Source organism: Ochlerotatus camptorhynchus, unplaced genomic scaffold (genome assembly GCF_037179485.1).
Source record: "Ochlerotatus camptorhynchus isolate MF236.1 unplaced genomic scaffold, CSIRO-AGI_Acam_v1.1 ptg000211l, whole genome shotgun sequence".
Lineage (NCBI taxonomy): Eukaryota > Metazoa > Arthropoda > Insecta > Diptera > Culicidae > Ochlerotatus > Ochlerotatus camptorhynchus.
Window position 1 is genome coordinate 1,284,607 of NW_027040701.1, and position 25,418 is coordinate 1,310,024.

At 40.3% G+C, this 25,418-nt stretch overlaps 2 protein-coding genes across 5 annotated transcripts in view; both read left to right on the forward strand.

Annotated features, from left to right (window-relative positions):
• Positions 1–18,821, forward strand: part of LOC135703289 (facilitated trehalose transporter Tret1-2 homolog) — a 35,381-nt gene extending 16,560 nt beyond the window's left edge. The window contains exons 1-5 of one of the 2 annotated variants that reach the window (XM_065224464.1): positions 635–1,345; positions 16,339–16,862; positions 16,923–17,128; positions 17,190–17,785; positions 17,848–18,821. In XM_065224464.1, the coding sequence (XP_065080536.1) occupies positions 1,335–1,345; positions 16,339–16,862; positions 16,923–17,128; positions 17,190–17,785; positions 17,848–18,148 (1,638 nt within the window). In that variant the 5' untranslated portion in view covers positions 635–1,334 and the 3' untranslated portion in view covers positions 18,149–18,821. Of the gene's footprint in view, positions 1–634; positions 1,346–16,338; positions 16,863–16,922; positions 17,129–17,189; positions 17,786–17,847 lie in introns of those variants that run through there. The other variant, XM_065224463.1, reaches the window with a different exon arrangement.
• A 4,280-nt stretch (positions 18,822–23,101) lies between these two features.
• Positions 23,102–25,418, forward strand: part of LOC135703305 (uncharacterized) — a 91,697-nt gene continuing 89,380 nt past the window's right edge. For all 3 annotated transcript variants that reach the window (XR_010517742.1, XM_065224488.1, XM_065224490.1), the window contains exon 1: positions 23,102–24,018. The gene's annotated coding sequence lies outside the window, so the exon portion shown is untranslated. The remainder of the gene's footprint in view (positions 24,019–25,418) is intronic.

Sequence of the window (25,418 nt, forward strand, 5' to 3'; positions counted from 1 at the left end):
AACCGCGCTTCGTCGACATTTATATCGTTACAGATCGATCTGTTTGCCCTGTCCGTCGAACCGTCAGTCCGCGAGTCCGTCAAGTGGTTAGGAACGCAAGTAAATTTGTTTGTCATTCATGTCCATGGGACGACCGATGCACGATGGGATGGGACACTTGTTAACTAACGAGTAACAGGGAAGGTGCGTTCCTTTCGAATCGGTTCGTGTGCTGGTAGTACTTTTCCAGAACAATCGGTCCGGCTTGTTTTCCGCCTCTAAGTGGTGGTAAAATGTGCGGTGGCATTTCAATGCAATTGTGTATGGACGGAGCCGAGGGCAAAGTTCATGGAGAAACAGTATGATGCGCTGTGTAATTGAGCTTGACCAACCAACGACGTGACGGGAGTAGATGAGTTGCTTGAAGATATCGTAATAAGTACATTCCGAGGTCTGGGGATGTCCACAAAGGATCGGAAAATTACATCATTCCTGGAATTGAATGTACAATTTTAACCAAGTTTGGGTCCTAACACAGACCTAACACATTTATTGAAAACTTATGGTGAAATGCGCTTACTCAATGAGTGAGTGAATAAAATCACATTGTCATATACTCACCATGTTACTCATCGGCCTTACTCTTAGTTATTTTTATAATCTTTAATAAACCATTTCACTCATCCAATGGAATTCCTTACCTTTCAAATCAATCGAAACGTCGTTGATTGGAAATTACGTCGTTTTCAATATTATTGAGCACTAACAGGTCAATAGTCATTTACGCATTTTTTGTTTAGAATTGTACTCTTGAGATCTTTGGTAATTTTTGAGAATCGCTTAACAACTTTCTAAAAATTTATAACTGGAAATCTGTCGAAAAATCCACCTGGACATCCCCAGCTGAGCTGCACTTTCCTCCCATCACAATCATCAGCGCTGCCATCAGTGAGTCCTACCAGTTCTAGTGGATGCACTCGACAAACAGCTGTCGGTCGGCGGCCAGGAAGCATCCTTTGGAGGCCTTGAGTGGTGAAATATTATAACAATAAATACACACTTGGAGCAGCAACCGAACAAGCCAAATCCGTTCGCCTTTGATCATTCGAAAACATGTGCAGTGATAATTATTGCATTCTCCGTTAAGCATAGATATTCCCAGATGTGCAGTGAAAAAATAGTGTGGTGATGTGCGCTAGTAGCTGATTTATGGGCGCCAATCGGAAATTCAGCGCTAAGTGGAGTCAATTAAAGTGCCTATCTGCTGCTAATATATAAATTGCTAAACCGCTAAAGCCGAGTGTGCAGATTGTGGTGTTTCCTCCAGTCGACACATCGCATCGATTGGTAATTGGATGGAAATAAGGTGAATTCATTAGCATTAGGCGAAAAAAGCTCAGTCTGTATAGAAGTAGTTTTCCTCGAGTCAAGTTCAATGGCATTTCGTCGCCTCGGGGTTGAGAATCGGATTTATTTATCTATAGATTTCGTTTCGCGTCGTCTTTCTCTGCCAATGTCAGGCAGCGCACAGGGCCACCTCGAATCATACGGATTATGTAAACTGCAAATCTCGTCGTCACCGTTCCCGGTGACGGAATGATTGAGTACAAACGAGAGTTTTTTGCTCTCTTTTCTCAGTTTGCCACATCGAACAGAATAAAATGTCTATATAGGTCTATAAGGCATTTTATCGTTCTACCACGCAGTAGCGAACTGTTGTAGTCTGCAGTTCAAGGTTGGGAACCCAGATACAGAACAGGCCCGTCGTGGCTGCCGTGGTGGCTTCTTTGCAGTTCTCATTCACATCCATCCTCAAACAGCTGTTCTGGGTGTAGTGATGGTAGGTCTGTTTTGACTATCCGGTGCACGCGATTCGTATTTATACACGGTTTTATTTTTTTGTTCGGAGGAAATCGAAATAAATGTACACAACACTGTTTTGTCTGCATCCTTTAGATTTGTTTTCTTAGAATAAGTAAGATTCTAAAAACATCAATCATCCACAATTATAGATCACTCCCAGTTAATTAGCACGATGGACTGTAATCAATAATTCAAGCTCATTATGTATAGGACCTAAGCCTAAGCCAAAGCTTAGCCTACCTCCACATGTGGTATTAGGTCTCTCCCCGTAGCTGCTTTTCTGTAAGATTCTGTACAGCCAAACGAAAAAGTGTGTTCCTATACTTTCTGCAGCAGATTATTTTCCTATAGCAAGCAGCAAAAGCAAAAAAGCAAGTACGGGACCAGACCTAATGTAATGATGTAGATTTGGAATTTTTGCCTTTTTATCTCTATAGGATTCCGTGGTTCTTTGTCGTATGGAGTCTACTTCCATCGTATGCTATGAAAGCAAAACAGCCAACTTTTTACTATGAATACATTTTGGCTCTCAATTTAAATTACCATTGTTGTACCCAAATTTGCACTGGAACGTGGAAAGATCATGTTTATGAAAGGAGACATGATGATGGCAAAGTTGAGTGGCACTCTTTTAAATCATTTTAAATTATCCAATTCTCGACCAACATTAGACAAAGGCTTATTAGGTTTTCTAAACAAAACTTGTTAGGTATTTTTCTCGCAAAACTACGCAAACTAACATCACTCTCGGTTTATGGGTATATATAAGGGTTGGTAATCTTTACAACCCCCTGCTCCCCACTGCACAGTGGTCCAGAAACGAAATTTAAATAGAATAGTAGTCATTGAGCTTTTGCGCTAGACGTTTGATGTTTTTGGTAACGTTTATGTGCTTGAAAAGTCCCTTCTTTTGGGGATTTAAACATTAGGGGGTTCCTTAAATTAAGTGATTTACTAAAACCAACTTTATAGTTTTGAAAATAAAGTGATATGTTCCGAAAAAATTTACCTAAGCGAGTTTCAAGCAACTTTGTGATTTTTTTTCTATCTCTATTTTATTTAGTAAAACTCATATAAAATCAATTTGATTTTTTTCAATTTTTAAAATATTATTGAGAGCAACTTCTTTATAGAAAGAGATACGGATTTTTTATGCAAAATATGCGACTTAAAATGCTTTAAAAATCTCCTAAAGATAACTTTCACAAATAATTTAAAATTAGATGACTATCATCAATAATTTGAAAGTTGCAGACAAAAGATGGTTTTCAGAGGGCCACCCTAACGATTTTTTTTGTTTTAATATTTAGACGTTTGGTGTCTTCAGTGAAATATTTGTGCTTAAAAAGTCTGTTCTTTTGGTCTCTTTTTTTTTAATTAGAAAATATCCAAATAATCATCTTCTTACTTTTTGAAAATAAAGACATACAATGTTCATCAAAATTGTACTGAGTTTAATTTCAAGCAACTACAAGAAATATTTTTTCTATCTCTTAACGTTCTCGTTTAAGAGCAATTATTCGGTATCCTGAACGATGTAACGTATTTTTTTTTTCAAATTTCTCATCATTTCAAAAGACTTTTAAGACGCATGCTTTGCATAATCAAATCAAATTCATTTTATAAGAGTTTGAAATAATATATCTCTAATTTTTTCCTATAATGTATCTCAAGTTGAGCTTTTTCAAATGGTAGCTTGGAAACCTATGTATATTTACCCCGTGCTGAGTAATAAACATTTGAAAAGAGCGCATTGTATCGCATGATCTTGAAGTGATATGAATTTACTTATTTCGGCAAACATGTGTATTTTAACAAGTTCAAATAGTTTCTTGGAGTTTTCTTTCACGAGAAATTTTATACTCTATATTTAGAGCATACAACTAAATTTTTCAGGTGCACTCTAATTCAATTCTGAAAAATTAATCTAAAATGAAAACATTCAGAGCTAGAAAAAATGATTATTTCACAAAGTTGTTTGAGATTAGCTCAAATTATGTTGAGGGCCACCCAAATGTTTACAACCACAAAAATAAGGGACTTTTTAAGCACAAAAACATCACCAAAGACACCAATTGTCTAAACATTATAGCAAAAGCTCTAGAACTACTATTCCGGCTAAATTCCTATTCTAGGCCACTGTACACTGCTCTATCGATGTCTATTGAGGATCTTAAGAAATGTGCCAAATTTGAGCAAATTTCGGCTGCGATCTGGATTTGAGGACGAATTTCAGAGTTTATATGAGAAAATAATGTAAGTAAAACGGGATAAAAATCCTAGTCACCAAAGGCTTAGATTGAACAAACTATGCAGAAATTTTTTGTCAAAGACCACAAATCGATTCGATGTTTATGCTGATGTGATGATGTCGACCCAAGTTAAGTTACAGTTACGATGGCACATTTATATTGTGATATTTTATAAACGTGCCCGATACATTTGGAGCAGTTATTGGAGACACCAATACAAATGGAAAAAGCAGAGGGCAATAGGGGGTTGTTATCCACCATACAAACTTGACGCACCTTACCAAGAAACAATTTTGGGTTTTGTGAGGATTCCACAGACTATGATTAAGACTTGTAGAATGCCTGTAGAATTCTCGATAAAACTTTAAATGTTACTTGGGTAGTATACATACAGGAATTGCTCGATGAAACGTAACTGGCGTTTTTTACGTCCATCGTCGATTTCTAAAAAAAAACATCTCAACAAGTGCAGATTATTAATCTAATAACGAACGAATTACTTGACACCAAACCTGTCCTGGTTAGCTCAGAAAACCTATTAGTTTTTTTTATAAATCAATACTAACTGGGCTCACATATATCAATCTACATGTGCTTCTTTTTTTAACTAGTTCAGCCAAAAATCAGCAATGTTTGAATTTACATTTTAAACAGCAGTAGTTCTAGGTTAGTATTGTGTATCAATTACTCGTGGCGGACTGGAGGTTAATGGATAACAATTTTGATTGGAAGGAGCTAGGTAGGAAACTGGTTTCTGATACTACTACCTGGCTGGGCAGGGGCAAGTAGCACAGAAACAGGAGGATAATAAGACTGGGACACAATGGCTGAAAATTGTTTAGAAAGGAGGGGATGGTCACATCAAACTCTAACATCAGACAAACAAAGGAATTCGTAGATCGCCTGCATGTAGTGAAGATCACGGGTCCCCAATACATCTATTACTTCACGGAAGCGTTGTCTACCTCGGGCCACTAGGGTATCCAACAGTCGTGCTCTGGAGGCGTCATTACCCGGGAAATACCAAACTGCGTGATCGATGTCATCATAACCGGTTCTACACCTACATATATTGCTGTCAACGAGGTTTATTCTGTAGAGATGTGCGTCTCGCGAGTAGTGGTTGGACATAAGTCTTGACATCACGTGAATTTACATCCAGACCTTTGAACCACGTTCTCGAAGAAAAAATTGGAATAATGGAATGTAACCACCGCCCAAGAGAATTACTTGTCCAAACGTTTTGCCAACTTAAAAGAGAACTCTTACGTACTAATGCAATTGAGCATTGAGCAATGTGAGAGGTAATCATATATGATGTTTCGACCAGCAAACTCATCTGCTCCCTTACCTTTGAAGGGAACCATCAGACGTTTTCTACTTCAAAGTTTAGACGTTCGGGATAGTTTGAAGATTTTGTATAATTAGTTATTCTGAATCGAATTTGCTGTCTTCAAGAAAAAGTGCTGTTTACAGTTTTATCATCGTCAACGTTTCGATCCATGGGTTGAGATCTTCATCAGCGTTCATTTTAGATTAAGTTCGTACAACTTTTAGTGCCTAACGAAAGACGGTACAACTTTATATCCCCTGAAGAAGGCCAAGTCAGTGGAACGTCAGACTGGAAAGCCAATATTTGATTTTTTTTTTTGTAATTTTAAGTTTCATAGTGAGCTGGTTGCAGACAAGTTTTATTCGTTTTAGTTTTAATTTGGGGGAACTGAATTAATTTTCTCCTTAAAGAGGCGCATGAATTTGAGGTGAGCAGTAACCAGCTCTAAATTTACCAAGACAACGCTGTATTGACACTGACAGTAAGTGATTTCTTTAAAAGTAGTTCATTATAAAACCTAAGGAATCAGTTCTCAATCCTTGGTCGACTCTCTAGTAGGACTTACATTGAAAACTGTCACATGGCGATTTTAAGTAATTTCTGACGTCTCCAAGGTAATTTTGTCACTTTTAATGCCAATTTAGTGATTTTAGGCCTTTTTGGCGATTAAGAGTTACTTTAGCGATTCTTGTCCTATTTGGCTCCTACGGGAAGAATTTGTCTTCCCTTGCCCCGTTTCTTAAGCTATTTTGCGAATCTGGACAATTTCTTCATAATTCTCTTGCATAGCCTTAAATATTCCTGTGATTCAAAACCATTAATAAATCGGTTTCCATATATGGAATCTTTTCCTGGCTTTGGTGAATGGCACTCGCTTCCAGAACAAATACCGACGAAAAATAAAGAAGGATAAAAACAACCTGGTTAAGCCACTTACCGTTGACAAGTGCCATTCTCGTATTAAATAGCCACATCTCATTCTCTGTTCACTATTAGAGGGATATCGAGAGCATATCCGGGTGTAAGGGAATGGTTAATTTTGAAAGTTAGTTAAGTAAATAGTAACTACTTTCTTTTGAAACATGCACGACTGATTTAGTCTGAGTAGCATTTCATTAATTTCTGAAAACATGTGACACATTCAAAAATGGAAGTAAATGGTTATTAAAAGTGAAGAAACTTACGAAAATAAGCAAAATTCAACTCAATAGGGTAGAATGAGTTTATTTTTCTGAGCCCAATGATATTGGTTCGTTCTTTTGGGCTCTTTAAATTGAGAATCAAAAGCTTGCATTATTTCGCTTTTCAACATACATTTACAGCTCTATATACTAAAGTACCACCACTTAGAGAGACATTTGCCAATTCAATAATTTTTCACCCAAGTTCCGGACTATTTTGGGTATTCTCGGGGAAGTGGTTTGAATTTTTAACACTACGAATACGGTGGGTAAAAAACTTTACGCCGACTACGAAGCCTCAGAAAAACGTGTAATGGCACAACTTAGCAATTTCTTAATGAATTTCAAAAATTGTGGTACTTTTAGAATTCCTAGGGTTTTTAGATGATTTTGATTGTAAAAAAAATAAAATGAAAATATAGTCGTCTACTTTTTTAAAAAGCGAAAAGAGCTGTTACACGTTTTTTTTTTGAAAGGTGTGTTTGTAGGGTTTTGCAAGTGGCGCACGATCTGTAATATAGATTAATGGGCACAAATGTTCACAATTAGCCAGAATACAGTCATGGTTTCTATATATGGATCCTGGAGACAACGGAACTAGGAACTGTGATGATAGAAAGAATTTGGGGTTGTGACATAAACATGAATCTGGATGTCCATAGGACCGTCCATCGGAAGATCCGGAACATCCGTAAAAGTGATCAATCCATGAAACTGATCCTAGAACTACAGAGCCTACAGTCGTCATGCTAAGCCACAATAAAAGGATGTTCGGTGAGGTGAAGTACCCAGGACCCAATTGGCATTATTCTAGGATGAAATTTGGAGTCTAAGTCTAACACCCAGATATGATTTTATTTTATTGCTTTATTTGATCAGGCTCAATAAAATTACGGAGTCGAGTATTAGTACAAGACACTGAAGAAGTCTGCACATTGTAGACGAAATACACGTATCTGTCAAGGATAAGCAAATAAAGTAGTGGAATTAAATGGAAAATACTAATCCTTCTCTCTCTCATTATACAAAAAGTTAAGATGAAAATACCATACTTAACCCTCAAGAAACGTCAAGTATCCCCAAAAGTAAACAAGATACGAACTGGGTGTCCTCGACAAAGTTGTTTGAAAGAGTATTTTCTACATTTTGAATTAAAATCCTAAACTCACTAAAAAATCACTTTTAGGGTAATTAATCATCAGTATGAAAACTGTGAAAGAAGCCCATTAGCAGACCAAAAAACATCTCCGAAGGCATCATACTTCTATAATGTATTTTTAAGGCACTAACTATTATGCATATTCCGGATACCCCCGGGAAGTGGACAGTTTCTGACTTGCCACATCTCAAATAACATGAGAATAATAATAATAGCTCAAAGTATTGCCGAAGATCTACACCCTAGTCTATTGACATTGCTCACATGTGCTGGAATTCATACATTGTGAGATGCCTGTGCCTAGTAAATTACAGTTCATTCATTTACAGTACAGCACCTCCACGCCAAATGACGAATGGGAAAAACTTGACCTTCTCCTCTTTTTTTCAAAATAGGATCTCTGTAAATTATCAATAATGTTTTGCATGAAAACGTCACTTCTGATCTAAGGCAAAAAAGTGTTAAAAACTCAAATATCTCATAAAGTATATCTTTATTTTTTTAAATATTTTCTTAAGAAAAGATCATAAAAAATGCAAACTTTTGTAATATTTAAAACAATGGAAACTTGAAAAATTACATAAATCTTTGAACTAGAAAGTTTGGTCAATATTTTAGACATTCTAAAACGTTATCTGTGCTAAAATTACATCAAAAAGTAAACAATAAGTTTAAAGCTATGCTCAAAAGTTGTTGTTCTACGATTTTTGTCAATTTTCAAGTGCACTGTTAAAGTTAAGTGTTGAATACTCCTAAAATTTTCATTATTCATGAGCTTTATTTTTAAAACAATATGAATGTTAAAGATAAACTTTTCAGTTTTTAACACTTTTTTGAACATTCAAAGTGTGTTTTCTTGTTGGTTGGAAAATGCTATGCTAATATCAACATGAAGTTTTAGCTTTAGTGCGATAATGTATTAGCTAAGGAAAGTTCTGAAGAGGGTAAGTTGATAGTTGCGCTAGAGTACGGCAACAGGTCGCATTATTGACCCTTCGCTCAATTTTAAATTCTGTTCAATGGAGGCGAACCAGCCCAAGGCTGAAAGCCTTATTAATAAAGTTAAATAATAATAATAATTCTGTTCAAGTTTCACACTGTCGTACTATAGCGAATGGGGCCTCCCTTAGCTCAGTCGATAAAGGCGCAGCTACAAAGCAAGACCATGCTGGAGGTGGCTGGGTTCGATTCCCGGTTCGGTCTAGAAATTTTTCGGGTTGGAAAATTTCTCGACTTCCCTGGGCATAGAAGTATGATTGGACTTGCCACACAATCATATCAATGCAAAAATGGTACAGGCATCGATAGCTCTCAATTAATAACTGTGGAAGTGCATCCAGAACACTAAGTTGAGAGCACGCAATAAGCTAATATGCGATATGCAATAAGCTTGAAATGTGAAGAAGAAGAAGAAGAACTATAGCGAATCTATCAACCTACCTTTTTCAGGAGTTTCTTTAGCTAATACATTATCGCACTAAAAAAGCTTCATGTTTATATTAGTAAAACATTTTCCAATAAACTCTGACTTTTTTTTTTTAATTTTTACTCAAAATTACTAGAAAAAAATTACCGTACATATTTTTCACATAATTACTTTACCTTTCTAAACAACTTTGTTCCAGACATCATTTCGATCAGAAATGACGTTTTAATGTTAAAATTTAGTCACAGACGCCATTTTAAAAAAAAAGATTCAAAATGGCTGAAATATTACAAAAATGTGAATGCTCATAACACATAATTATGTAAATTTGCATGCAAATCGAAGATGGTCGAGTCTTCAATTTTATTTTTTTTCTACTTGGCCTGGAACTGGCAATCAACAACACACGAACAGAATAGCAAATACAAACTCTGATAACCATCAACGGTCAGCAGTAGCCAAATACCGTACCAGTGACGGTGACAGAATGGAAAATAGAAATGCTGTTCCCTCAGTACCTTAAACAATCGTCTAATGCCGACATAAGTCACCTAAGTAGGTATTCAAGCCGCCAAACCGAGTTTCCATCCACACCGAAAAGGAGCACACTTCCACCAAAAATAGCCGAAGGTGCGCCAACAAATTAATCAATCTCTGAATGAGGTATTTCGCAACACGTGATTTAAGCCCCCTATCTGGACAAGCCAATTGTAGTAAACATTTGCTCGATCTGTTATCATCGTTATCATTCATTGGAATAAGGTACTTCGATACTGATACGAAAACGTTGACCAGTATTTCACGTGAATTCATATTGCCTCAAGTGCTATTCAATTGTTCAACGAATGACTGGCGATTATCAAATCGACGCACGTATCGTCGGGAATTCTACTGATTTATGAAGCGGACATTATTTTGCGTTTGGTTCGAATGAACCACTAGGAGAGGGAGGGGATACTCGATCCGGGGGAGACTTGATCTACCGCGGGTTATTTTCATACTGATGTGCTGTAAATTAAATCATGTGTACCAACACGGTTCATTATTCGTTTTACAAAATATTTTAAATGTGTTTGACCGATGCAACTATAATACCAATTCGTTGTTTTTTTGTTGTTGTTCAGTTAAGGTAAAAATTGTGAACTGAGCAATTAATTATTTTTTTTTGAGCATCGACTCTTTAATATTAATGACAACAAGATTGAGTTTACACATTGTAAATATGAGAATTAAAAAAAATCTCAAGCATCACCGCCTTCCCCTACGCATAATTTTCAGAATCCAACTTACCTTACCTTACCAATCAGGCTAAGGCCTTGTTGTCCTCTGCTGTCCGAAGAAGTCGTCTCCACTCTACTCGATCCATGGCCACAGTTCGCCAGCCTCGTAGTCTGCGAAGGGTCCGCAGGTCACCTTCTACTTGGTCGATCCACCTTGCCCGCTGCGCGCCTCTTCTTCTTGTTCCTGTTGGGTCGCTTTCTAGAACCATTTTCACTGGGTCGTCGTGCGGCATTCTTACGACGTGCCCAGCCCACCGTAGTCGCCCAATTTTTGCAATGTGGACGATGGATGGTTCCCTCAGCAGCTGGTGCAATTCGTGGTTCATTCGCCTCCTCCACGTTCCGTCATCCATCTGCACTCCACCGTAGATGGTACGCAACACCTTCCGTTCGAAAACACCAAGGGCGCGTTGGTCCTCCACGAGCATAGTCCAGGTCTCGTGGCCGTAAAGGACCACCGGTCTAATCAGCGTCTTGTAGACAGTCAACTTCGTGCGGCGGCGAATTTTATTCGACCGGAGCGTCCTCCGGAGTCCAAAGTAGGCACGATTCCCTGCCATAATGCGTCTTTGAATTTCTCTGCTGGTATCATTTTCGGCGGTCACCAGTGAGCCCAAATACACGAACTCATCGACCACCTCGATTTCGTCACCGTCAATCTGAACTCGGGGTGGGAGGCTAACATTGTCTTCCCTAGAACCTCTTGGTTTCATATATTTTGTCTTTGATGCGTTGATGGCAAGTCCAATCCGTCTAGCTTCAGCCTTCAGTCTGATGTACGTTTCCGCCATCATCTCAAAGTTCCGTGCCATAATGTCAATGTCATCGGCGAAACCAAGGAGCTGGATGGACTTCCTGAATATCGTGCCACTCGTGTCTATCCCAGCTCTTCTGATCACACCTTCTAACGCGATGTTGAACAGCAGACACGAAAGTCCATCACCCTGCCGTAACCCCCTTCGAGATTCAAAGGGACTCGAGAGTGTCCCCGATACTCGAACAACGCACGTCACTCGATCCATCGTCGCCTTGACCAATCGCGTCAGTTTATCCGGAAATCCGTACTCGTGCATAATCTGCCATAGCTGATCTCGATCGATTGTGTCGTATGCGGATTTGAAATCGATGAACAAATGATGTGTGGGCACGTTGTATTCGAAGCATTTCTGCAGAACCTGCCGAATCGCGAAAATTTGGTCCGTGGTAGCGCGGGCACCCATGAATCCCGCCTGGTATTGCCCCACGAACTCTCTTGCATATGGTGACAGACGGCGGCATAGAATTTGGGAGAGTACCTTGTAGGCGGCGCTCAGCAGTGTGATCGCGCGGTAGTTGCAGCAATCCAACTTGTCGCCCTTTTTGTAGATTGGGCATACGACACCTTCCATCCACTCCTCCGGCAATATCTCCTCCTCCCAAATCTTGGCAATTACCCAGTGCAGCGCTCTAGCCAGTGCTTCACCACCGTATTTCAATAGCTCACTTGGTAGTTGATCTACACCAGTTGCTTTGTTGTTCTTCAGCCGACCGATCTCCTCCTCAACTTCTTGAAGATCAGGGGCCGGTAGCCTGTCGTCTTCTGCGCGTGCTCCAAGGTCTGTTGCCGTGCCACCTTCGTTTTCTGCTGCTTCACCGTTGAGGTGCTCGTCATAGTACTGCTTCCACCTCTCAATCACCTCACACTCGTTCGTGAGAAGGTTACCGTCCAAGTCCTTGCACATATCGGCTTGCGGCACGTAGCCTTTGCGCGAACTATTTAGCTTCTCGTAGAACTTCCGTGTGTCGTTTACGCGGTACAGATTTTCCATCGCCTCGCGATCTCGATCTTCCTGCTGACGCTTCTTCCTTCGGAAAACCGAGTTTTGTCTGTTCCGCGCTTGTCTGTATCGCTCCACATTCAATCTCGTGCGGTGTTGCAGCATTCTCGCCCGTGCTGCATTCTTCTCCTCTACTAACAGTTTGCATTCGCCGTCAAACCAGTCATTTCTTCGGTCCGGGATTGCAGTACCTAGTGCCGCTACAGCAGTACTACCTATGGCTGAACGGATGTCCCTCCAGCCATCTTCAAGAGAAGCTGCGCCAAGCTGCTCTTCCGTGGGTAGTGCAACTTCCAGCTGCTGCGCGTAGTCCTGGGCAACTCCGGTGTCCCGTAGTTGCTCAATGTTGGGTCGTGGCGTTCGACTTCGACGTGTGTTATGCACCGTCGAGAGTTTTGAGCGCATGCATACTGCAACTAGGTAGTGGTCCGAATCTATGTTCGCACTGCGGTATGTGCGGACGTTGATAATGTCGGAGAAGAATTTCCCGTCGATTAGAACGTGATCGATTTGGTTTTCTGTGTGTTGGTCAGGTGATCTCCAGGTGGCTTTGTGGATATCCTTGCGGGGGAAAAAGGTACTTCGAACTACCATACCCCGGGAGGCTGCAAAGTTCACGCATCGTTGGCCGTTGTCGTTCGATACGGCATGCAGGCTGTTTGGCCCGATTGCCGGTCTATACATTGCCTCCCGTCCTACCTGAGCGTTCATGTCGCCGATGACGATTTTGACGTCCCGTTGCGAACAGCCGTCGTACACCTGCTCCAGCTGCGCATAGAACGCTTCTTTCTCGTCGTCGGGTCTCCCTTCGTGTGGGCAGTGCACGTTGATGATGCTGTAGTTGAAGAAACGGCCCTTAATCCTCAACTTGCACATCCTCGCGTTGATCGGCTGCCAACCAATCACGCGTTGGCGCATCTTACCCAGCACTACAAAGCCGGTTCCCAGCTCGTTGGTGGTGCCACAGCTCTGGTAGAAAGTAGCCGCTCGATGCCCGCTTTTCCATACCTTTTGTCCCGTCCAGCAAAGTTCCTGCAGTGCTACGACTTCGAAGTTGCGTGGTTGAAGTTCGTCATAGATTAACCTATCGCAACCCGGGAAGCCGAGCGATTTGCAGTTCCATGTTCCGAGTTTCCAATCGTAGTCCTTATTTCGTCGCGTAGGTCTGTGCCGATTGTTCCGATCCGTATTTCTTTCTTCGGTATTTGCAACTTTGTTTTTTTCCAGGGCGGCTTGTTGGGCCTGCCCCAACCCCCTGTCTCGCCGGGGGACCATCGTGCACAGCTCTGTTTAGAGTCCCACGCTGGCACTAGGACGGTGATCAGCCGCTCCTAACATGGAGAACAGACGCCGTTTTGAGCCGCACCTCCATGGTGAGCAGACGCTCAGGTTTGGTGAAGCATTTCCTCTATAACCGTACTGTGGTTACCGCGCCAGTGTTCGCGTCGCACCTCTTCACTTTGCTATTGCCGGACTGGCAACATTGCCCAGGCTACGCCAACCAGCTGTGTCCATGTTTCAGCTGGTAGTCTTTTGTTATCATATGACTCGAGGAGGCGTGAAGTAGGAACTTGTGAGGACCAGGGCTAGGTATTCCGCTCCTTCCAGGTTGTCAACTCACCATTTTGTAGCCCAGAATCCAACATGTGATAATTTGACAATGCTGTTTGAAGGTCGTGTCCAATAATTAAAATGTGTATTGTGAAAGATACTCGATTGAACCACTTCGAACTTCAACAAATTATCATTTCTATCGAGAAAAAAAAAACATTGTGTGGGAAGCATATGAGGACGTTCGTTATTGAATGATTCACTTCGCAGACATAGTGGCGGCACTCAATCTTCGTTTGTTCAAGGCTAAAATTTAAGCACAAGAAATACCGAATCTTATCTTTCATAAGGAAGCGATTAGTATACTCTTCTGTGGCTGACGCAAATACTAATTTCAATTTATGCCTGAAATTAATCTGTAAAGATCTAATTTAATAATAAATTTAATAAATATAAACAACAACAAAATATTGTGTAGTTTTAGGATAAAGCGCAGAGTGAGTGACAATTTTGAATAGGGCTGAAGGGGTGTCTTAAAATAAAATTAAATATGCTTCAGTCCAATGTGTCAAGAAAGGTAAGAAAAAAATAAATTGCTATATTCAGACCTGATCCGGAAGTTGCAATGATCAAAGCAATTCCTGTCTGGCACGTTTCTGGATTTTCAAGCATTCAGCACGATGTTGCGTGGTGAATATAAAAAAGGAACAAGGCTGTCTCACGATATGTCATAGTTTGGTGTTAATGGCCGACACATTTCTGCTCTTGAAATCGCTCACGCGTTGTGGTAGTACGAATATAAAAGTTGTTTGCCATACGTTGATTATTCATCATCCAAAATGTGTGCACAGTACGATGCCGGTATGCTCTCCAATCAGACATCTCAGACAGTCTGTGAGACAGATGTTGTCTTTGTGATGTGGTAAGAGAACGGTGGAATTCTGTTGCACATTGATAGGTTTGATTGAATTCAAACAATAATCCATCATCTGGAATTAGATCGTACTCCGTGTGTCATTCGATGCTCCGCAAAGCCTCTGGCACTATAGTATAGTTTGTTTGATAAGTCGAGCATTTATTTGCGATAAATCGATGATTGAAGTAATTGTGTACAAAATATAATGATTTTAGGAAATGATTTCAGTATCAGATCTTTCTAGTTATAATGTTCTTGATATTAATGGCCTTGTGGATGAAAAAAGTAGGATCAGTTTTTTTTGTATTGCTGCCTTATTCATTTCGGCGGAAAGGTGAAATATTCGTAGGGTAATATCCCCCATTTTTGCACAGCTAAGCATGCGCATTTTGTTATTTTGAGTATTCATGAAGATGTAAACGGTTTTGAACGAGGAATTCCTCAGAAACCTTTGAATGCGATATCTTCATAATACCTCTCTTGAATGTCTTGAAATTGTTGCACGCATAATTTGCATTAAAATTCTAATATTGGACACTTTGTATCCTAGGTGTGGCGTAGACGTAAAAGTTTTCGAACCAATCAATCGAACCCGTAATTTATTGCTTTGATATCATATACCAGTGCACCCCAGACTATTACAACGAATAAAGTCAAATAAAAATAAATAAAAGTACTACGATGAATGAGTAGTCTGAGGTGACTTTGCGAGACCTTTTTTTTTTCCTTTGGTTTGTTTTTTCCGTCGATCTTGTTTTCCGTGCTGAGCACCAATGCTACCGACGAGCCAGGAAGGCAGCTCCCACACCTGGACCCTACCTATCGACCCATCAACTCATGAACCGGGGACCAACGGCTTTACTTCCCCCATCCGAAGGAAGGCGTGATCAGAGATGGCGGCGCCGACCGGGATTGAACCCAGGCCTGCTGGGGTGAGAGGTAATCACGCTTACCACTACACCACCGGCGCCGTTACTTTGCGAGTTTGTATCTAATTATTGCACACCCATTAAATATGGCTAAATGCATCTTGGTATCAAATTATTCAGCAAGAAGATTAATTCAGTGATGCTGTTAGATGAATGAACGTCGATATATTGTGCTTTAGTTTTTGTTATTGTACTGGTCATCCATAGAAGGAAAACATACGAATCAGCTATTTTATTGACAAAATCTTTGACTAAATTCATCAACCATCCGATCTGACGACTGACATTGAACTTGTACTGATGAGATTCTTAAACTGATTTCCAATTACATCCAGATCTGTGAACCCAACATGTACCGTTTGTTCAACAATGAGTTCGTACAATGGACTTCATTTGTCCGGATGTGCTTCTCTCGTTTTTCATCGTTAACTCACGACTCAGTTGCAAACCATGTCCGACCATGGTTTGCATGTAGGCATACCCCTATTTTATGGGACGATTGTTATCACCATCATCACCATCACCGTATAATCATCTGCCATTTACCGGTCAGTCATTACTGTAAGCAATTTTCACATCCACATGCAACAATTTGCCACCCTGCCAGCAGCACTAACAAGATCCATTTTCCGCTTGTCTCCTATTCCCGCAGAGAAAACACCGAGCAGAATAAAGATGATGCATTCCACGAAATCATAGTCAGCTGTCGGTCGCTCAGCAAGTACGAAACCAACATCCGGTCAGCTTTCCCGCAGATCTTCTCGGCCATTATCGCCGCAGCGTTTCACATTGTCATCGGCATTTCGCTAGCGTACTCGGCGATATTGATTCCACAGCTGGAAGATCCCAACAGCGACGTGGTAGTAACGAAGGCACAATCGTCATGGATCGCGTCGATCATTGTTATTATGGTACCCATCGGGTCCCTCTTCGCGGGAGTGATGATGGAGTTCCTTGGCCGGTTGAATACCATCAAGTTGGCAGCGATTCCCTGCATATTGGGCTGGATAGCGATCGCGTGTGCGAATAGCTTCACGTGGATCATGGTCGGTCGGGTGTTGACCGGTTTTGCCTGTGCCATTGGAACGAGTCCGGCGATTGTATACATCACCGAAGTTTCCCGGCCAGATATGCGAGGATCATTGATCTCGTCCGGACCGACCATTGCTTCCCTAGGTATGGGGGTCTAAATGGGAATTGTATTGGAGTTTTACAGAATGGAATCTTCTTTTTTAGGTATGGTGATCGCGTACACCAAAGGTGCTTTTATGAACTGGAGGCTCGTCGCTTGGATCAACATAGTCTACACCATAGTTCCTGTTGTACTTATTCAATTTTTGGTACCTGAATCTCCCGTTTGGCTGGTTTCCAAGGGACGCATCGAGGATGCCGGTCGATCACTTCAGTTCCTGTATAAAAAGTATCCTCAACCGGATCATACGGTAGGTTCCATTGCCACTTGTTCAGTATTGTTCAGATATTTCTAACAATTGGTCATTTCAGGATCAATCCCTGTCCGAGATGCACTTGAATGCTTTGATCAAGGAACGGGAATCCAAAATTCGAGAAGCGGAGAAAAGTCTCGAAGCAAACCAATCCAGGTTCCGTGGTTTCCTAAAACCCACCGGGTACAAACCGATGATCATTTTGTTCTGGTTCTTCCTGATTCAGCAGTTCAGTGGGATCTACATAACATTGTTCTTCGCAGTCACCTTTATGCAGGACGTCGGTACCGAGGTGAACGCCTATATGGCGTCGATCTTTGTCGGTTTGACTCGTTTCATGATGTCTCTGCTCAACGCATGGCTCCTGAAGAGGTTTGCACGCCGACCTCTGGTGATGGTGTCCACTACGGGTATGGCCGCTTGCATGTTCGTGTCCGGATTGTTTACCATGTGGATCAAGGATGGAACCACTACGCTGACCTGGATTCCAGTGGTTTGTTTGCTGCTGTACGTTTGCTCTTCCATGGTTGGATTGTTGACGATCCCTTGGACCATGACTGCCGAACTATTCCCAACAGAGATCAGAGGAATCGGTCATTCCCTCTCATATTCCATGGCAAATTTGTTGATGTTCTTCGCAGTTCAAAGTTACCGGTAAGCTGTCTGCCGGGCAAACTCATGTCATACAATTTAACATTACTTTTCACTCGTTGCAGATCAATGACCGACCTTCTGGGTGGTGCCCACGCGGTTCAGTGGTTCTTTGCTGCGGTCTCGATAGTGGGCTTCCTGTTTGCGCTCATCTTCCTACCGGAAACGCACGGTAAAAGTCTGGCTCAGATTGAAGCCTACTTTGCCGGAGACAGCAAGCGAAATCCTCAACTCTCCTCAACGATACAGCAAAGTTATGTAAGTCATCGCAGAGCAACGGAGCATTTGATCAAGAGTCCCAGTTCCCATTCGTTCAAGATTAAGGAGGTGGAAGGGTTGCTGATGAAGCACAAAGAAGTGGCTTAGAACTAGTACTTAAGCAGAAGAGAGTCTATATTTATCGCACTGCTACTTGATTTGTATACTTCAAACATTAAATGCATGCATGCGTGATAAGTGTACTTAAGAAGAAAATCGATAAGAATTCGCAACTTTCATATTTCAGTAGGATACGTACTTCACTGTAGACAAAACAACAAAGTATTAGAAGTAATTAAAAACACACCGATGGTTATTTATTGTACAACAACGAGCACAGGTTAGATATTTGCTGTTAGATAGTTATTAATTCATATCACAAAGTTACGTGATTTGCCCTGTGAAATTCTATTTCTAACAAATTTCAGCACGATAAAGTGATTTTTTGTACCGTGATTTCCTAATGTTAACATGTATAGGATGAAAACTAGATGTGATTTTATTTCCGCGATTGTTTTCCCGTCATTTCCCATATTTTGTTTCGGAGGATAAGAAAATAAATAGGGAGCGATTAAACTTTTTATTGTAAAATTGGATAGTTAACAATCCGTTCAGTGTAGTAACAGGTGAGCCCATATTGGAGAATAAGAAATTTAAATCAGATGTTGCACTACATTGAAATACCGGTAGTAGTCGATGATAAGGTGATGATGCTTTTGAGTGCTATACGATAACAAATGCTGAAGATAGAATAAAGATTAAGTAGAACAGTATTTTGTAAACATGTGTTTGAACTTGATAGCATGTCCGAAACTTCCCTCAAGTTTTTCATTGATTTCAAATTTCTTTCAATACTGGATTGAATGTTATGCATTTCCTTAAGGTCTAGTTATCTACATAAAAGATGTCTTTTCTCAAGCGAACCACGCTTTACAAAAAAAAAATTATCATTTGTTTGAGAAATCGCTTAACACATTTTTATATCAAAATCTTTTTTTTTTTGCGTTGACATAGATTGATCCAACTCTCGTAGTAATATCAAACAAATTTAATGAGAGAAACCACTTAAAGTTAGGATCAAAAATATTCAGTTGTTTGAGAAACCACGTAAGTCCCAGTTTTCGCTATTGGTCACCAGAGGCGTTTCGATCGATGTTCCAGCTGTATCAGTAGGAGCGGGTTGCAAGGATGCTGAGTTTATTTAACGTAACTTGCTAATTTCTAGAGTTGTAATGCAAAGAGCGAGACTGATACTTGTAAAGCTTAATTGAAATACACGGGAATATATCCGTTCCGAAATTCGTCAATCTCATGTCACTATTTTCGGAACGAGGCAATTTTTCGTTTACGAAAGTACACCATGAATAAAAATCATGAAATCGTGAACATTGTTCCGCAAATTAAACGTAACGCCTGTGCACCCCCCCCCCCCAAAGGCAACAAAAGTCATTCCTTATTCTACGTTCAGACTGTAGCTGATATTGCTGATATAATATTCAAAGTTCTAATTCACCAGTATGTCGATATAATACCAACAATCAATAGGAAACTAACGATTTTAAATTGGCTCACTACTTGACTAGCCTATTGGTCCCAAGCAAATCGATTAACGTATCCCATTCTAGTCAAAATTCCAGTCCTACACTATGTTTGTTTTGATTTGCTATGAAAGTTTGACAGATAAAATGAGGGGTTAGGGGATTTTCCTATGTTTCGAGGGGTGCATCGATTAGCTTGGGACCGAAGATAGTACCAGAGCTGAGCCAAAAAGTTGAGCTCGTTTCTTTGGGACCTTCTGGTCTTAGAGTTACCTCTATGATAATACTCAATTGTAAAATGTAGCAGATTGTTACAATCAAAATAATCAATTGTTATTTTCCTGGACTGTGTGAAAAACTATGAGGGATTATTTTTAGCGCAGGAGTCTACTTTGGTGCAAAATGCGCAATATATCTATAACTCGATATTTCCCTCGATGAACCCTTCAACATATAGATGTAGAGAGTTCACTGTAACTTATACTGCTTATTACTTTTATGGTATTATAGTAGCAAGTCATAATCTGATATTGTATCGAGAAAATAAAACTGGTATTATCATAGAGGTAACTCTAAGACTAGTAGGTCCCGAAGAAACGAGCTCAACTTTTTGGCTCAGCTCTGGTACTCTCTTCGGTCCCAATCTAATCGATTCACCCCTCGAAGCATAGGAAAATCCACTAACCCCTAATTTCATCTGTCAAACTTTCATAGCGAATCAAAACAAACATAGTGTAGTACTAGAATTTTGACTAGAATGGGTACGTTAATCGATTTGCTTGGACCAATAGGCTAGTCAAATTTGAATCGTTAGTTTCCAACCGGTGGTACTTATTATGGTGATCGTAAATATCTGGTTACATGCATTCCGTTATGATTTATTTCACATAAACAAATTTAGCTGTTTCCTATCAATTTGGTTGGAACATTGCTTAAATGCTCTGCAACTTATCAATAGTTTTGAATCAAAGGCGTTTTTCCAAGTTAAAAAAATCAAATAGGTTCTAATTTTAGCACAGTGTTGCTCCATTTTTTTAAACGTTTGTCAAACTTGTCTGAATTTCTACGACCCATCTAAGCACGAAAAATGCACTCCGGTGTCAGAAACGTCATCCACTAACATTTTGCTCGAAGCCAAAGTTGTTGGTTATTTGGCTCGATTATCTGCCAATCTAAGACAGCTGATGCAAAAATTGAGAAATTATGCTCCGTCCACATAGATGTTTGATTGGTTGGGCGGCAAAATAAATCGCGGTTCAACAAGCGCTTACATGCAGGAATTAAATATTTATTATACTAATTTTTAAATTAGGCAAGCTAATCATGAAAAATTCAAGTTTCATTAATGATTATTCATATATAAACATAGCATAAAAACTGTAGGCTACAGTGCTGACACCATCAATAGTGGTGGCTTCAGCAACCCTCCTTCTTGACAGAGGATTGGAAAAACGCTGCTCTACCTCTGTCTAGTTTATTATGAAAATGTCTCAAATTCATCAGGGACACCCCATAATCTTTATTGGGATCCTTAATGGAGCTACTGGGCTGAATTTCCGTCAATTTGAATAAAAGCTTTTGGAATTTTTGCCAAAGCACTAGTAGAATTCCACACGGTCGATGAGACTGCCTCAGAATTGAGTCGAGTCGACTAAATTTTGTCAAAAGTGGACCGTGTGTGTGTCTGTCTATACTTTTCAAACCGTAACCGTAACGTATTTAGTTTAATTTTGATGTTTAATTTATAAATAATAATTGGCCCGGTCTCACCATGTTCCGTTGGTCTGACGCCATTAATTGCTTCTTTTGGAATCACTTGTACATTTTCTCTAACACTTCGTATTTCATTCCGCACATCAGCGGCAATTTCCTTCCGTAGATCGTCCTTGGTCGGTTCTGACATGATTCCGCCTTTTCCGGGTTTTTCTTGTTTTCCAAGGGAGATAAATTCGCCCTAATTTCCGTACCTGGTTCGATGTTGACACTTCCTCGCTGGTTGGTGTGTCGATCTCAAGTTCATCATCTGTTACTGTATTGCCATGGTCATCTGGCATAAGACTCGCGTCTTAAGTCACTGGTCCACCGAGCACTCGGAATGAGTCATTGAATCAATGTAGAGATTAGTATGGGATGGCGTTATAATTAATTAATTAATTTATCTTTATTAGGGAGGCTTTCAGCCTGGGGCTGGTTCGCCTCCAAGATGGCGTTATATGCAAAGTGCGAAAAGAGAATGAATGGAATACGAAAGTAAGTAAATACAAGCTTTATTGCGACTATATGGTTACTTGGGTACTCACATGGCCGTCAGAATGGTTCATCGGTTGCGAAGTGAAGCATTCCTGAAAGTGATGCGTTATGTTTCTCAGTGTTTTGATTTTATCCTAATTTTATCTCAATGTTATATCACAGACACAACACATTGAACATTTATCATTGTAATCCCTACCGCTATCTGTCGTATACACTGTGATGGGCAATACACTCAACAGATGGCTGTAGTGTGTAAACGTCAAACGCAAGCAAAATGATTATGTGCGCCACAAGTGGCGGAAATATCAACTAAGAAACATTAATTGACCGCTGCAAGCTATTTCGATGAACATCTTAAGCATGTTTTGTATGCTTGTCTGTGATCATACCTTCACTATCGCAACTTCGAGTAATCCGCGAAAGTACTTGCATTTTTATTAGGCACTTTTGACCTAACTGCAATCACCCTCTCATACTAGAAATGTGCCACGACCAAATTGGCGCAACGACACCCTATACGCTCTCTGACCAAAGCGCAGGGACTCAATTTCGTCAAAAGTGTTGAATTTCCCGGACTTTTCCAGGAAAAACTTCTCGAATAAGAGCCATGAAAATTTTACTCAGTCTAGGAGTATACTAATAGACTGAGTGAAACCTCCTTCGATTTTCCTCATAATCGAGTAGATTTTTTTTCCTGGAAAAGCCCGTAAAATTCAACTAACTTTTGAGTAAATCCACTTTTTACGAAATTGAGTCGGTCTGATCGTCCGTGTGTACTTATCAACGAAGCTTTCGAACTTGAAAGCAATTTCGTAACGCTTTACAAGCACTTCACCACCCAACCGCTGCGTTGCCCTACAACACTACTACAAACAAATGTACGCATTTTCTCTCTCTCTCTCTCTCGCTCTCTTCGTCCATTCCTCCCACTCTCACCCAGCTGCAAAAAATGTCCAATCTCCAGTTTTCACTTTGTTTTGCTCTCTCATTTTAGCAGTTTACTATCGCGTGATACACGGCACAACACACAACAAGCCAAGCGCCCAGAACCCAGAGAGAAAGCCGCTACCTTTCGCTCACCGATCGTTCATGCGTGCCATTTTCTCTCTGATTCTGTTTACGATGGGTTTTCCTCCCCGCCAGCAGGACAAGAAAAGCTCGCTCTCGCTGTTTTCCGCACGGTACTAACCGGTTGGGTACCCCCTTGGAGCTTGCGGAGATTCAGTACTGCGCTTCATTCGTTGTATTTCGGTCCAGGAAGGATAACGCGATTATGGGAAAATCTCCGTGAAGTCTCTTGTCTTTTTACTTTACTGATGGAGTGAGTGAGTTTTTGTGAAGCACAAGAAGAAAAATCTATCCCGCAGCCGATTTGGCAGAAAATCGAAACAGAGAAGGGTGGAAAGTTTCGGCAAAATATTTACCTACAGAAATTGGTGTCGTTCAATGTGAGGTGCGATACAATTGTGAAATCCCTTGGGATTTACTGTGAGAGCTGCTGCTACACAGCAGTAAAGGAAAATCGATCCACTCTGTGTGTGTTCGAGGGAAGAAAAGTTGGGTTTTCCAACGAATGCTGCTCGCGTAGCAGGTGCTAGCGAAATTGGGTTAACGTGAAAAAGTCTTCTTTTTGCTCCCTGTGGCAAAATATCAGTATTTGTGGAATTGATCTAAGAAAAGAAGCATCAGACAGATGACTTGAAGATGAAATAAACGCTCAGGATAATTGTCCGTAGGCAATATATTGATGGATGAAACTTCACGTCGGAGTTGTGAAATTCAATTGGGTAAAACTTCGAAGTAAAGAAATGTGTATTTCTCGATATGCTTGCACGTGCCAGTTGCTCTCGGTGTCGTCGTAAAATGTGATCAAAACTCGTTTCTTGCTTGAGAAAGGATAAGTCAGTCGCTTTAGCAGTAGAGTGAGAAAGTAGAATTTCTCATAAATATCTGAGCAAAAAAAAGTGCGAACCCAGAATTCCGAAGGAATCTCATTCGGGCTTTTGACTGCCAACGACAACAACGAATCGAAAAAGAACAACCAAGGTGAAGCTATTGTCGTTTGTTGCTGATTCATTCTTTGTCAAAGGTGATTCGTCGAATTAGGTTTTTGAGACGGAATACGGAACAGAAAACTGTTGATTTGGATTATACCAAGTACAAGGACGCAAAGCAGCAGCATACTAGGTTTGTAGAAAACGATCAGTCCTGATTGCAAATTTTATTCTGCGTTACAGCTACCGCAGCTATTAATATAAATTGGGTGTGTATAATCCTCAACCATAACGGGAAAACCCAACAATTCGCAGATCAAACTGCACAGCCTAGACGTCGATCAAGCTTAATGAGTGATTCATAAAGCAAAAAGTTAATTATGCATTCCTATTCCGCTAATCCTCGGTCTGAAAATTCAGACTACTGAATGTTCCAGAAAAATCCAGTTTCTGCTCTTCCATTTTCCCTTATTTTTTCTCATACCTAATTCAAGTTGTGGATGTGACGGTATGCGGTGATGTTTACGTGAAAGCAGCCTGACTTCTCTTGTCGGGAAATTAGGTCAATAAACTTGCACGAATGTTCGATGTTGGTTACAGTGTAATCGATTTCGATTATCGTCGATGTCGTCGTAACAAACCGACGGGAATTCGTGAGCAAAATAAACAAGGAGAGGATATAGTGGAACGGCAATTATACAAAAGGTGTTGATAACACTGCATTTAATAATAATCAATTATTGTTAACTGAAGGTTTAAAGTCAAGTCGTGATCTGAAAAAGTTATTGCAAAGAATCACTTCGGAAAATTGACAACTGTTGAACTGTTTGCACAAGCAAACAAATCATTCGTCACAGGTACATTTGCGGAAAAGTTACAGACATGTGCATTAGTATGTATGTCTAACATGCTGAAAGTCACGTACTCTTCCCCATTGACGAAGCTGTATGGTGCGTAACAAACCAGGTCTCCATCAAAAGTGTGACGAGCCATTACATTGGGATGGAATATTTTCTCGTTTCGTGTCTTAATCATTGCCTGCAACTCGATCAGAGTTAGTGTCGTCACTGTTCAAAACACTAATATGATGTTGATGGGCTCAAGACGGGTTGACAACGGGTTGGTTCCAAGTTGGAATCGGGTTTGCTCATGGTTAGGGGACATGCATTAATTACGTCACGCTAAATTGTGGAAAAATGTATTTCCTTTCTGTTACGATTCTCCTATACCTAATGCATATCTTGTCACATAATTATACAGACCCCCCCCCCTCCCACTTAGAGCGTGACACAATATATGTATTGCTCCTTATGGTTTTAGCAGTTAAATTCTTTTTTTTTTACCTCTTTTGGTGCTTTACAACCTAGGGGACTCCAGAGAAGTTTCTTGCAATGATGTTCCGGATCTTTAAAAAATGGACCTGATATTTTGTTAAGGTGAATAATAAGTTCGTATCTTCAAAAACGTTTGTGGAACATTAAAGTTTATTAAACTATACTGAAGTCACCAAATTTCTATACCCTATACCTTACAAGATATAATCCTGGATATAACCGGTTTTCTCTTAGGTTGCATTTCAAAATCTGATTTGGA